This window comes from Apis cerana, linkage group LG5 (assembly GCF_029169275.1).
Source record: "Apis cerana isolate GH-2021 linkage group LG5, AcerK_1.0, whole genome shotgun sequence".
NCBI lineage: Eukaryota > Metazoa > Arthropoda > Insecta > Hymenoptera > Apidae > Apis > Apis cerana.
Window position 1 is genome coordinate 12221892 of NC_083856.1, and position 13660 is coordinate 12235551.

At 25.7% G+C, this 13660-nt stretch overlaps 2 protein-coding genes and 1 long non-coding RNA gene across 6 annotated transcripts; 1 reads left to right on the plus strand and 2 right to left on the minus strand.

Annotated features, from left to right (window-relative positions):
• Positions 1-666: 666 nt before the first annotated feature.
• On the plus strand, positions 667-7199 carry LOC107993424 (uncharacterized). The gene is made up of 4 exons (XM_062075378.1): positions 667-881; positions 948-1094; positions 5605-5766; positions 6411-7199. The coding sequence occupies exons 2-4, from the start codon at positions 1025-1027 to the stop codon at positions 6677-6679; spliced, it is 501 nt and encodes a 166-aa protein (XP_061931362.1). The 5' UTR covers positions 667-881; positions 948-1024; the 3' UTR covers positions 6680-7199.
• Positions 2405-6411, minus strand: LOC108003292 (uncharacterized). Of its 3 annotated transcripts, XR_009829823.1 has the most exons (6): positions 6094-6411; positions 5625-5835; positions 5312-5459; positions 4664-4881; positions 3634-4041; positions 2405-3207 (listed from the first exon to the last, which is right to left on the minus strand). It is a non-coding gene; the product is annotated as an uncharacterized LOC108003292 (long non-coding RNA). The 3 variants fall into 3 exon arrangements; XR_009829822.1 differs by having other exon boundaries at positions 2405-4881; XR_009829824.1 differs by lacking the exon at positions 6094-6411 and having other exon boundaries at positions 2405-4041; positions 5625-5764.
• Positions 7200-10902: 3703 nt separating the features above from the next.
• LOC108003349 (protein germ cell-less) lies at positions 10903-13477 on the minus strand. 2 transcript variants are annotated; one of them, XM_017065545.3, is made up of 8 exons: positions 13332-13477; positions 12975-13098; positions 12761-12857; positions 12301-12670; positions 11960-12229; positions 11446-11664; positions 11281-11371; positions 10903-11205 (listed from the first exon to the last, which is right to left on the minus strand). In XM_017065545.3, exons 1-8 carry the CDS (start codon positions 13475-13477, stop codon positions 11074-11076), a joined length of 1449 nt encoding a protein of 482 aa, XP_016921034.1. In that variant the 3' UTR covers positions 10903-11073. The 2 variants fall into 2 exon arrangements, with proteins under 2 accessions (XP_016921034.1, XP_061931361.1); XM_062075377.1 differs by lacking the exon at positions 11446-11664.
• Between the last annotated feature and the right edge of the window lie 183 nt (positions 13478-13660).

The window sequence follows — 13660 nt, forward strand, 5'->3', positions numbered from 1 at the left end:
CTTTTTTAATAATCAAAATTTGTATTAAAAATGTTGTGTTTTTAGTTAATAAATGAAAAATAAAAATTTTATTTCATAAACATCTTCAATGTCTGACTATATTAACTATGTACTACTAAAGACTGCACAATTATAAGTAACTTTTACCACTGATCAAATTATACGTAATTTTGTTGTCAATTTAACATTTTAAATATAAATATAGGATAATTTTATATGAAAAACTGCAAAAAAACTGTAATTATTGGTATTAAAATTTGTTGTTATATAATTTAAAAATTTTAATAAATAACTAGAATTAACTAGAAAATATTATGAAATAATTTATTTATTTGAGACTATATATTATTTATTTATTATTGTAAGAAAATAATAAAAATTATACAAATATAAAATTTTAAATAATTTTTTTTTATTAAAAAAATCATAGAAAAACAGCTAGCCTAAAATTCTTATATAATATGAACAAAAAATAAATTGCAATTTTAAATCTTCAAATATTTTCCGTCAATTAATTAATTATTCCGTTAATAATTATAATTTAAGAAAAATAATAATCAAAAAATTATTATTTTAATGATAAAAATTGGTTCCCAATTAATAGGGTACGGTGGTGAACAACGGATGGACGTAAAGCGCATGGAAAAACCAGAGGGGGCAAATCTGCCGCATAGCCGACGGAAAGTGATTCTCATCAGACGCGACGCGTCCGCGATCACGTAAGGTGCACTACACAAGAAACCAGAAGGTTCGTACACGTTCGTTCAGTCATTTCGGACGTGAGAAAGGAGAAGACAAGACCTGTCGATTAAACACTGCCATCGAATAAATTCTCTTCATTCGTTCTCAAGTTATCTTTTTATCATTGTTTGATTCTCAAGGTGAATCTATTTTATAAAAATTGAAAACATTTAATCGAATCTGCCGCGTGCAAATTTTCCATGCAGCGAGGGTGGAGACAACACGTCCGAAGTGACTGACTGCAACGTGATTAGTTGAAACACATGGTCCGGTGATCGTGATCATGATTGCAAATCGTTTCTCGCTGATCGTCACCCTCGTCTTCGTGGTACTGCTGTCGACTATTCATTCCGGTGAGTTCGATATTTGGCGCCTTTCTTTCTATTGAAACTATTCATTCATTTTAAATCGATTGTCATCGATTAATCGATGCATTGAATTTTGTCAATATAAAACTATGTTCATCCAATTATTAAAAGAAATTAATCTATATGTATGTATATATATAGATATATATATATATGAGATAATAAATTGTATTGTTTATATTCTATTTTAATTTCTGATTAAATTAATGAGTTTTTCAATTAATTGATAAGAATCACTAAGAAATCTTTTTTTTATTGACTTATTCTTCAAATCAGAATGAATATATATATTTAAAAAAATATAGATTATGAATTTTTTATTGATTATTTTTCAATATCTCTGAATATAATATTTCATAACAATGTAAAATAAAATTCTTTTAACAAAAAATTTAAATTATAAAATATATTTTATAACTTTTGTATTTTCATTTTTTATAAACTCTTATAAATAAAAATAAAAATCAATTGAATAAAATTTTTAAAAATTTGTGAACAATAAATAACTACAAAATAATGAATAATGAATAACAAAATTAAATTTGAAAAGAACATTGCAGCATATAGTATATTGCAGCGCAATGCAGTAATTGATAGAAAAAGTAACTATATATACAGTAACAGGAAAGAATTTAACATAACATTATTTTTACATATATTTCACATACTAATAACAAATTCTATTTAACGAATCAAAGAATCATTAAAAAGTATTCATTATAAAGTTGTGTAAGCTGTAGAAAAAAAAAATATAAAAAAACAAACGCAATATTGATTTCGTGTTACATAAAAGGTACAATCAAGTTTTCATCAGTTGCAGTTCTTGCAATTTTTCATTTAGGTCTTCCTTATCAACTCGATGATTTCTTCTTTCTCTTCTCATCATATCGATGTAAATTATCGAACTACGATATTTCGTATTATAAATCAATATTTGCGTGCATAAAAAAAAATTAATTCAAAAAAATTAATATAAAATAAAAAAGTACATTATAGAGAACATTCCAATGTAGTAAAAGATTATGGTTTTCCAGATGTTAGTCAGAGAACTCCTACAATAGTAGCACTTGTAGTACTTCCTCGATTCTTATCCGGAACAGATTGTACTCAATTTCTAAATTGAATTTCATTATAAAAATAAATCACGGAAAGGAAATAAATTGCCGAAAATTAAAATGAAGATTTTATCATGTGGGAAAAAAATAAAATTTTAAAACGAGATATTTTTAACAATAAAAATTATTAAAATCGAAAAAAAATTCGAAAAATATATGTTGTATAATTCAAAATAATTATTTTTGTTGGAAGAATATAATCTTTTATTTTTAACATCGATCTTATATTAAAAATAAAAAAATTAAACAAATAATATCTAAATTTAATAATTAATATACATATTTCTAAAAAGAAAAAAAAACCGTCCTATTAAGAAAATCAACTTTTGTAAAATTTAAAGCACTGCGACAATGATACTATATCGACTTTTTATAAGAAGCAACTTTTTTTATAATAATATTTAATGATTGGTTTTAAACATTTATATATAATATTTTAATAATCATAAAAATAAGGGGGAAAAATTACAATAAAAGTGTTTAAACCGAAAATTCTTCGACAAGATGAATTAATTTGCGATTAACGTTTGAAAAACGTTTGCAATAATGCAGTTTCATGAAAACAGTGCAACGTTTAAAGTGAAGGATTTAGAAATGTCGTTAATTATACGTTGCTGCGTGTAGTTTGCTACAATCGTTAAATAGTGAGTTTAAAGAAACAATTCCGTAACTGGTCGAACTTAAAGCTGCTAGTCGAATTCAATTGCAGTTCTTTTTAATAAGTGAAAAAAGAAAAAACGACGAAAATTTCCAAAAGGAGGTTATTTTCTTTTTCTTCTTCTTCTTTTCTTAAAGAAAAATTATGTTAATTTTGATGCAATTTGTTAAAATTTGGAATTTTGGTTCATAGAACTTGGCCCACGCGAGGGTTATCGAGCGACCCACTTTCTCCCCTCTCTCCGCTGCATTCTCTCATACTCTTCGAATTCTATTCTCCCTGCACCGTGTGGTACCGTGACCAAGGGGATGCTCCTCCTGTTAATCTTTAATAAATGTTAATCTATTAATAAATTATAAAAATTTGTATCATGTTTATGTAAGCTATGCTACTATATTTTTGTCCCTTAAAATGAATTTAACAATGAACAAGATAAACAAAGCATACAAGGAAATTAACAAAATGACAATTAACAGGAATATCATCTCTTTTAAATATTTATACGAATCATTTAAATATTTATTAAGGATCTAATTATAATTTTTATTAAGAATTATTTAAAATATCATATTATTTTATATTTAATATACCAAATACCAAAGATATTATTGTATTTTAAATTTATATAACTTATTCTTAAGTATATAAATAATGTGTAAATAATTTTTGGAAAAAATTTATTGATTTATAATATCGATTTTTTAAAGATCAATAAAAAATATATCTAGAATGCTAAATTATTGAATCTTACAGAATAGAAATACTATTGTCTTTATCGATATTCTTTCTTCTTTCTTATCAGAAATGTTTTTGTATCAACAAAAAAGGGTAATCTCTTCGTTTTCCTGTCGATTACATAAGGACCTGCAATGTCACGCAGCGCTTGTTAGTTCCTCACGCGACTCACCCCTACCGTCTATCCAGCCGCCCTGCCCTATTTACTGCTGATCGAACGTCTCGTGTGGTTTCAAATGTCGTTGAAGAGCCTCCCATATATAACATACTTTTGATCAATGTTTTCACACTTCACTATAATTGTCAGAATAATAATAATACACAAATTTTATTAATCTGTCAATATCTCTGACTTGTCTTTCTTCAATGAGATTTATTATCATAGTCGACGATTTCAATTGTATAGTTGAGTACATTTTAGTATCTATAAAAAATTGTACATAAAATTTTTATTAAAAGAATGTAAAGAATGTAAAAAAATGTATAAATGTATATAATATGCAATATGATTAAAAATTAAATAATTTCTTTGTAAAATATTCTTGCATTAATTAATTATCATTAAATAGAAATTTTATATTTTAATGAAACGAATCTTTTTATTAAAAGCTTTTAGAATAACCCAGTGAGAAGGTACAAAATTTATGTACTCAAGGTCAGGGTATGGAACTGTTTCATCTATATTTTCGCGCGCTCAAGGTAAATTCAAAGTGAAGATGTTGACAAAGAAAAAAAATTTTTTACTTATATCATTTTTTTCTTTCATAATTAAATATTTTTCTATTAAATTCTATATATCGATATTCTTCTCTTAATAAATTTTGTAAAAAAAAATTTGAAAATGTTAAGAATATATATGATTCAAAGAAAAGATTTTTAAAAATTTTACTAAATAATTCATTAAGATAAAAAGTATAATCTAACATAATAATATTATAATATAACATATAAAAATGATTAATAAATTATAGTTTCAAAGACTGGAATCAATAAATATATATAATCTATTTGCCATCCAGACTCATAAAAATTTGCAAAATTTGTACTTCTCTCAATAGATCTCTTTTCCCATGTGTATATCAGTAGGTCATCGCATGTATTGGTCGGGGTCTTCCTGCTCGATATCAGCTGGTGCTGTAACCAGACTCGTTGGGAGGGTGAATGGGGTTGCCTGGTGACGTCACAACGCGGCAGGGTCGTAGCCAATCAACAAGATTTTGCAAATCAAGCATAAATTCTAAAATTTGAAATACAACAGCAATTCCTAAAAGAAATTAAATTTTTATTAATTGTATTAAATTATGTTTATTATTAATTTTATTAAATCATATTGCAATTTATTATCAATATAAAATATTAATATTACGGAAGTAAAAAATTGGAATTAATTCAATTATAACATTAATTCTGAATAATAAATTTGATCAATAAATTATTCTTTTTTAATTTATTTTAACTATTTTATCAAATCAAATAATGATTTATTTAAATTAGGAATAATAACAATGAATGACAATATTAAACATATTTATTGTGTTATAAAACTTTTAACAAACATTAACAGACTAATTGCATCCATAATAACAAATACTTGAATATAAGTGGCCCAGTTTTGATTAAATTGCAGTACGCGATAAGAGTAGCGAGCAAACAACTACGACTCAATATGGATTCAGCAATTCTTCCGAACCTACCTTATTTTAATCAATAGTATAGTTTCATATTTCAAAGTTTCGTAATTTCGTTATGTGATATTTATAATATAAAAATATATATGATATAATTTGATTTGATTTGTATATGAATACTTCCTTCTTAAGTTATATGTTTGTTCTAATTATCCTAAAATTAAAATTTTATTTTTTTTATATATTTATATTTTATATTTTATACATATTTATATATATTTTTTATATAATAATTGTATTTTCTTTATTTATAAAAAATTAAATAATATTCAATACTTCATATTGAATTCATTTTGTAGGAGAAGCAATAATATGTTACCAATGCAACAGCGAATACGATCCAAGGTGCGGCGATCCATTCGATCCGTACAGTCTTGGAACCGTGAACTGCAGTTTTCAACCACGCTTGGAACATCTAAGTCATTTGGAGCCTACTCTTTGTCGAAAAATCAGCCAAAGAGGTATATCGAAAAAAATTATTTATTGTATGTATAATATAGCTTTGGAAAATTACTTAATAAATTTTGTATCTGAAATATATAATAAATTATTCAATAAATTATTCATGGATTTTAATCATTGTTAAAATCAATATTATTACACATTGGCATTTGTTATTGAGTAAACATTATATTAACATTATTGATATTAATTAAATTTCAAAAGATTTAAACATCAAAATAAAATAAAATATACGTAACATTCCTAAATTCATAACTTTATTAAATATATAAAAATCACAAATTTTTTTTATATAAAGTTTATAAATATTAAAATTAAAAACTTACAAATTCCACGATCTATTCTTCGGAAGTATATATAGTTTATATTATCACTTATATTCTAAAAGCAAAAATTATTTAAGTGGAATAAATTTTTGGAATAAATTTTGAAGTTCTATCGTTGTTCATAGACTATACATATTTTATCATTATGTATCAAATAATTTTCAAAAAATTTTCTATGATAATTTATATTAAGTAAACAATTAGTTGTTATTTAATTTTGTAGCAAGTTAGTTATTTCGTATTTAGGTATCGGTTTTGTTATAAAAATATGAAGAATCTGTAAATCTAATAACGCTATAATTTTGATCAATTTTCAGTGTATGGCAAGATCAGAGTTGTCAGAGGTTGCGGATACATTACGGACCAGAGAGACAATGCCGATTGCCTGATGAGATCAGGCACTCACGACGTTCACGCAACTTATTGCGCATGCACCGGTGATCTCTGTAACTCGGCCGAAAGCCATACACCGTCCTTCTTACTGCCGTTAACGCCTCTGTTGACGGTTATTTTGACGATGCCGAGTTTATTCCTTTCATACCCGTTCGCATTACCCTTGACCTCGCCGCACTTCTCCATAGCCTAAACTTCGCAGTTACCAAAGGATAATACTTAATGCCTAAAACTGAATCAACGATAACATAGAAAACACCGTTCGGATCCGGAGCAACTCGTTTTCGTCCGATTCCCTATCTATTCGAAGCGCTACATTTTTAGATTAGATCGCGATCGATTCTAGACTTGACAATATAATATATATTATCGATCAATCTTACATAACATTTAAATTTTAGAAATCAAATATTTCAATAATTTCTCTAAATGATCAATTTGACTTTTTAAATGTCTAATAATTTCTAGCGAAACGAAATATAAGGGAACTGAGATTGTTAACGAGTTGAATATAATTACAGCTATTGTAGCTGTTATTTTTAAAGAAAAATGCTCGATTAAGAGTACAGTACACATAGAAATGTATGTATGTATATGCCGTTCCAGGATTCGAACAATTCGCAAAAGTAGTCGAATTACAACATAGTAGTTTTAACGGTGATACAAACTGCCAGATACGCAAGAGCGTACTTCAGTAGTACACTTCAGAAAAATTTAAATGAGAAGAAGAAAACACATGGCCTCCGCACGTGAATCCATTCAGCGTTCTTGCATAAGTAGAAAGTAAAAAGAGAAAAAACAAAATTACAATATCTATAAGAAAAGAAATAAACTAAAGAATATATATATATATAATATATATATAATATATGTATATAATATATATATGCATATATATATATATATATATATAAAAGTGTAGCGGATTGCAATTGCACTTTATACGCTACAATAAAAGAAATGAAATAAAAATATATATATATACACAAATATATTATATTTTGAAAGGAAACAGCAATGGAATTGCACGCAAGAAAAATATTATAGCTTATTTTTAGAAAAATAATATTGGGTTGCTTTCGTAATTGCCTGGTATTGTATAAAATATTTCAAAATTGAAATGCACGCGGGAAAATGCAAAATAAGAAAAAAAATGGAAAAACATATCGTCGATGAGTAATTTATTTTACATTTCATTGAGATGAAGATGAAACAAAATTTGGCATGATGATTGCGACCCATATTCTGCTAATTTTTGCAATAAAATGCTGTGTAAACGATAGACAGCGGAGGCTCGCGACAAAGAAAAAAGGATATTGATGTGTGCATGTGTGCGTGTGATGAGTGCACGTTCGTACGTGTGATACACGGCAACGTATATGTGTACGTGTATACTATATGCACGTCAAAAAACGCTAAAAAATGATTAAAAGATATATACAGTTCGATTAAAATGTGAAATATTGCTACTTCTTCAATTGTAGCCAATAAGAACATTAAGAAAAGTATGAACAGAAAACCAAAAATAATAATAAAAGAAAAATAAAAGAATCGTAAAACGAAGATGTAGAAACTATTGTCAATGGAGAAAGTAGAAGATAAAGTAGAATGCTTATTGAAACAAACTTAAAAAAGAAAATAAAAATATAATAAAAATGAATACATGTCTCACCGCAGTACGTAATTAATTGTTGCTACCGCTGTTGTCACTGTGTCATATTGTCACCATCGTTACATTATTATTATGGTTGCTAATTACTATTACCATCATCAGTACTATAGCTATTAATTGCTACTACTAATTAATGTTATTAAACTAATCATTGTCACTGTTGTTAACATTGTTATATTATTGCTATTATATTTCCTGTTTTTCTTGTTATTACTTATAATAAATATAAAGAATATAATAAAACGATGGCGAACTTTTTGACACTTTAAAAGATGGAAAAGTAATCGGAAATTATAACAATATGGATATCAAATAAACGAGCTTGTCATATTTGATCAAATGTTTTAAATATTGATTCACTTTAAACTGCGGATGATGAGACAAAAAAACGTGTAATTTTTATTGATACACGTCCAAGTAAAAGTACATACCGAATGTTGCAATTTGTTTTGAAAGAGTGTTTTTCACAGGAACATAATTCTACGACAGTTGTATTTCTTTTTCTCATACCTGGCGTAATATGAAAATACATATATCTTTAAATAAATAATCTGGAGAAATAAATAAAAGTGAGACAAACAAACGATAGAATAAATTACAAAGATAGTTAAAAATTTACATTTCATTATATTCCGCTCAATTATATAGTTTGATTGATTGATTAGTTATTTTAGAGAAATTATTTAAGAATATGAATAGTAATATATTAAACTCTTTTAATTTTTATTTAAGATTTCAATCTAAATGTGACAAAAAATTTATATAGTTGCTGATTTGTACATAATGTTTAAATTAATTCCAGAATCCAATCCAGATTAGAATTTTATCTTGAACTTCTATACTTAGTGCATATACATGTACAATATGCGTAAAATTATTCTAATACAAAACAAAAAAAATAATATCCAGAATAAACAAAAAAATATACGCGTACATTATGCATTTTTTTGTTGTTATTTTTCCCTAAATGTATCACGATCAATAATAATCATAGAAACTATGATATCTATAATGAATAAAAATAAATATTAATGATATTTTTTCTTAATATTCTCTTTCCTTCGAATATGTTTATGATTTATCATAGAAATTTTATCAAATATTGAGCGGAATGTAATGAAATTGCTTCTCCAGATAATTATTTATATTTAATTTATATAAATATTTAATTTTATATCATTTGCCTACTATCTGTCATACTTTGATGAAATAAAACTGCTGGCAACACTGCCCTCTATACAAGCATATCGAAACAATGAACAAGAAAGGAAACAACGGAAAAGTATTATATTTTAAATCGATCATTCATTTGCATATTTTGCATTAAAATATAAGTATATTTATTTGGTAAGACATGCCAGGTCAAGAAAATGTTGATTAAAATTTGATTTTATTATAATATTTATTATCACATTCTATTGTTGCAATGTACATTCATCACTATGTACAGAAAATATTCTGCCAATAAACTGTTGAATGGTTATAAAAAAAATCAAAAAAAAAAAGATAGAATCAAAATTATATTTCATATAAAGTAAACCTTAAAAACCTACAATTTAATTAATTTATTATTTAGCAATTTCAATGTACAGAAATAAATGATATTTTCTTTCATGATGAATTATAAATTCGTATCTTCATTCATAATTAATTAAGACAAAAATGTTTTAAAGCGCAATGTGTTTTTGCGCAAATTGTTGTAATTATTCATATATTTTTAAAATTTATCAATGTCATAACAAACTTAACAAAGTAACAGAATTATACATAAATTATTAAAAAGGTAAGTAATAAATCATAATTGATAGTGCTATGTAAACATAACGTATTTTTCTATCGGGAAATTAATTTGAAGTCAGTAATGTTTGTTAATTATAATAAAATCTTAAATACTAGGCTAAGTAAACTTTCTTATTTAATAATAAGTAAAAAGTAAAATTTTTTCGCGCATATTAAACAATAGCACCATATGTAAATGTATGTATATATACATGTATACGCGCTTAAATACATATATATCCATATACATACATACATATAATATATATATATATATATATATACATACATACATATATATATATATATATATATATATATATATATAGATTAGATTAATTAAAGAAACGTTAATTATCTATTATTTAAATTGAAAATATTATGTGCAATAAACGGTTTTTCAAAAATTAATTCAAAATTCTGTATAAAAATTTTTTCGAGTTAACAATATTTAAAAACAATATTTACATTTGTTTACACAGTTATTTTACTTTTAATCAGTATTCATAAGGCACGAAGCTCGATGTTTCGATAGTTGGTCGGAAAACACAGAAGCACTCGATCAGCGTGTCTATGAATTCATTTATGCACTTACGTTATTAATATTTATTATGAATGTATAAAATTATTAATTAAAAAATTATTCTATTCTGTTACTAATGTCATTATGGTATAAATATATAAATGCATAAAGAGCAGTGTGAAAGCAAATGGATAATACTGTGATATTTTATGACACATTACATTTTTTTAAATTTAACATTCAATTGGTTGCAATTATTAAAAAATAAAATTTTTATATTTGAATTTTTTTTTAAATAGCCTTAATATATTTCTATAAGTAATAAGTGTGATTTTAAGTTAGAAAAAATAAGTATCTGCATTATATCTGAAAAGTACAAATGGAAGAAATTATATTTTTCTTCTTACTAACTTCGTAATTCCATTTAGTCGACTAGAAGCTCTTGAGTTTATAAAAGTTTTAATCAGAAATTAGAATCTCCATAATATAAACGTCACGTGAGAGTAACAAAATTTATAGCACTTAGTCGTATTCAAGTATTACAAATTGGAACAACCGGATTATTATCTGAGATAAGCGTACGTTGTTATATTCAGTTTAAATGTTTAATATGCTAAGTATCCGAGAATATTACTATATCAGCTGATTTTTCTTCTTCTGTTGATACAAATGGAGTAACTACTTGCATGTTGACTGATATATACAAAGGATAAGTGAGTTGTTTATCCAAAGACATTACCTGTTTCTAAAGTGTAAATTTAATTTACTTTAACGACTTGAATCATTTTTTACAATTAAAAAATTTATAAATATTACTTACTTCTTCATTCTTATGGAGTGATAACCTAAGCATACCTGAACTCTGAATATGTTTTACTTGACGTTGTTCATCTAATGAAATTAGACTTACTCTGAAAATAATTTTTTTTCAAAATTTTAATTATATAATTATTTAAAAGATCATAATTTTTAAACTAATACTAACTTCAGAATTATATTATGTTTGCTATGATTTGCTTTTATGTGATCTGTATCTAATCTGTGATTCCTTTTAATTCTTAAAGTAGTACTATCTAAGCACACCACCAAATCTAAACCAAAATGAAATGCTGTCCATCTCCAAATATGTTCACCAGCTTTTTCGATGCACCTTCCACAACGGAAACATTCACGAGCGAATTCTTCTTCACTCATCTGTTTTGGTCTAAAATAATTTAAAAAAAAAAAAAAAAAGAAAAAAAAAAAAAAAATTACATTTTACTTTTGTGTTTTCTATTTGTTAATTACTTCGATATTATATACAAATGAATTACACAGATACCTAAAGTGGGACAAACATGGGAGTAGGTTTTTTAGAGTGAAAATTCTGCCCACAAAGCTGGTTATAAAAAGGAAGGGAAGAAAAAAGAAGGCACATATTTGAGACTCTTTACTACGTCCATCGACCTAAGTACAGATCAAGGATTCGTTTAGAAAAAGTAAAAACTTTTATAACTTACCCTCGATCTTTATTCGCATCTATTCTTAATAAATGTAACCATTGTTCTTTGTATGCATTGTGCAACCACTCATGTGGTATTAAATTGTCACTATATAAAATTTTTACATCTTGATCATGTAACAAAAGATATTTCATTCTTAATGCTTTAAAAGGAGCTGCAAATTCTTTGCCTTCTTCTGTTGTAAGAAATGGTTTTGTCCATTTATGATTTCTAAAATATTCATCAATTTGAAGCGTTTCCTCTTTATTGTGTACATGAACAAATAACCTGAAATATTATTTAGAATTATATAATAATCTTATTTAGAAATAATTTTATTTCAATATTTCACTATTTACCATACTCGTAACATCATATATATGCAAAATTCTGTTTGCATAGCAATTAAATCTGGACTGGCAATTAATTCAGCCATTAAATCAGGTGTAATTTCTTTTAAAAAAGTTGGATGTAACCATCCATATCCCAAAAGATTAACTTCTAACCATCGTTTTGCTGCTGTTTTTACCACTGGTACACCATAAGATACAGCAGCATTATAATAAGGAACAACTGTCTTTATATTTGTTGTCTCTACCATAATATCCGTACACTGGTCAATTAATCCTTGCAATTGAAATAAGGTGGAGGTAGCCAAAATTGATATGACATCTTTTGGTTCTAAACTAACTTCATCTTGATAAAAAGAACCAAAAACTGTCAAAAGAGCTGAAAATATATAAAATTAAAAAAAATATATTTTTATCAATTAAAATAAAATTAAATTAAAATAAAAAATTTTTAAATAAAATTATTTACAATCTAATGTAATGTTAGGATCAGCAATTTCTACGCTTATAACTGTCTCATTTGCTTCCCTCCAAGATCCTGAAAACATACTTGCAAAATATGGACTCTGTAAAAAAAATTTATATATTATAATTTAAAATAAAAAGTAAAAAATATATAAATTTGCATAATACACAATATATACAATAAATATATACAGTAAACATTAAAATAAGCAATTTACTTGGCTGATATAAACTTTATGTAATCTCCATGCTTTTCCTAACATTAGTACAGTTATGTCACTTCCTTTTTCTTCTTGGAATAATGTTTTATAAATGTATTGTGCTGTTGTCAATAATTTCCTTCTGTACGAATAAAAAAATATATTAATTACGATATAATTAATTCATATATATAAAATTATTGAGATTGAAAGCAATTTTAATAATCAATTGACGACATATATTGTTACCAATTACAAAATTAAGAAGTTATTTTTTTCGATGATGCAAACATTGTTTAATACTATTAAAAATTCAATATATGTATAATCAATTATAGTTATCAAATTAAGATTATTTATTCAAAATTTGCATACTTTTTTGGCGTTTGAAGAGTGCGATCGATGTAATCCGATTCAGAATCAAAATCATCTTCCTCGATACATTTTCGTTTACGACCGCGATACATGGAATGCATCGCATTGTTTGACATCGATGCAATTTTGCTCACGTAATTTCCCATTGTCTTTGTGTTTTAATGAGCAAAAGAAATTTTCAGTTCGATCACCGACAAATTATTGAATATTCTCAACATTGTTTTTAATACAGAAACTGTATTTTCGCTGCCAGTGCCAGTGTTCAGTACACAGAGGAAAGTCTATGTAGATATCCCTCTTGAAATTGCATGCGCACGCACGCGCGCGCG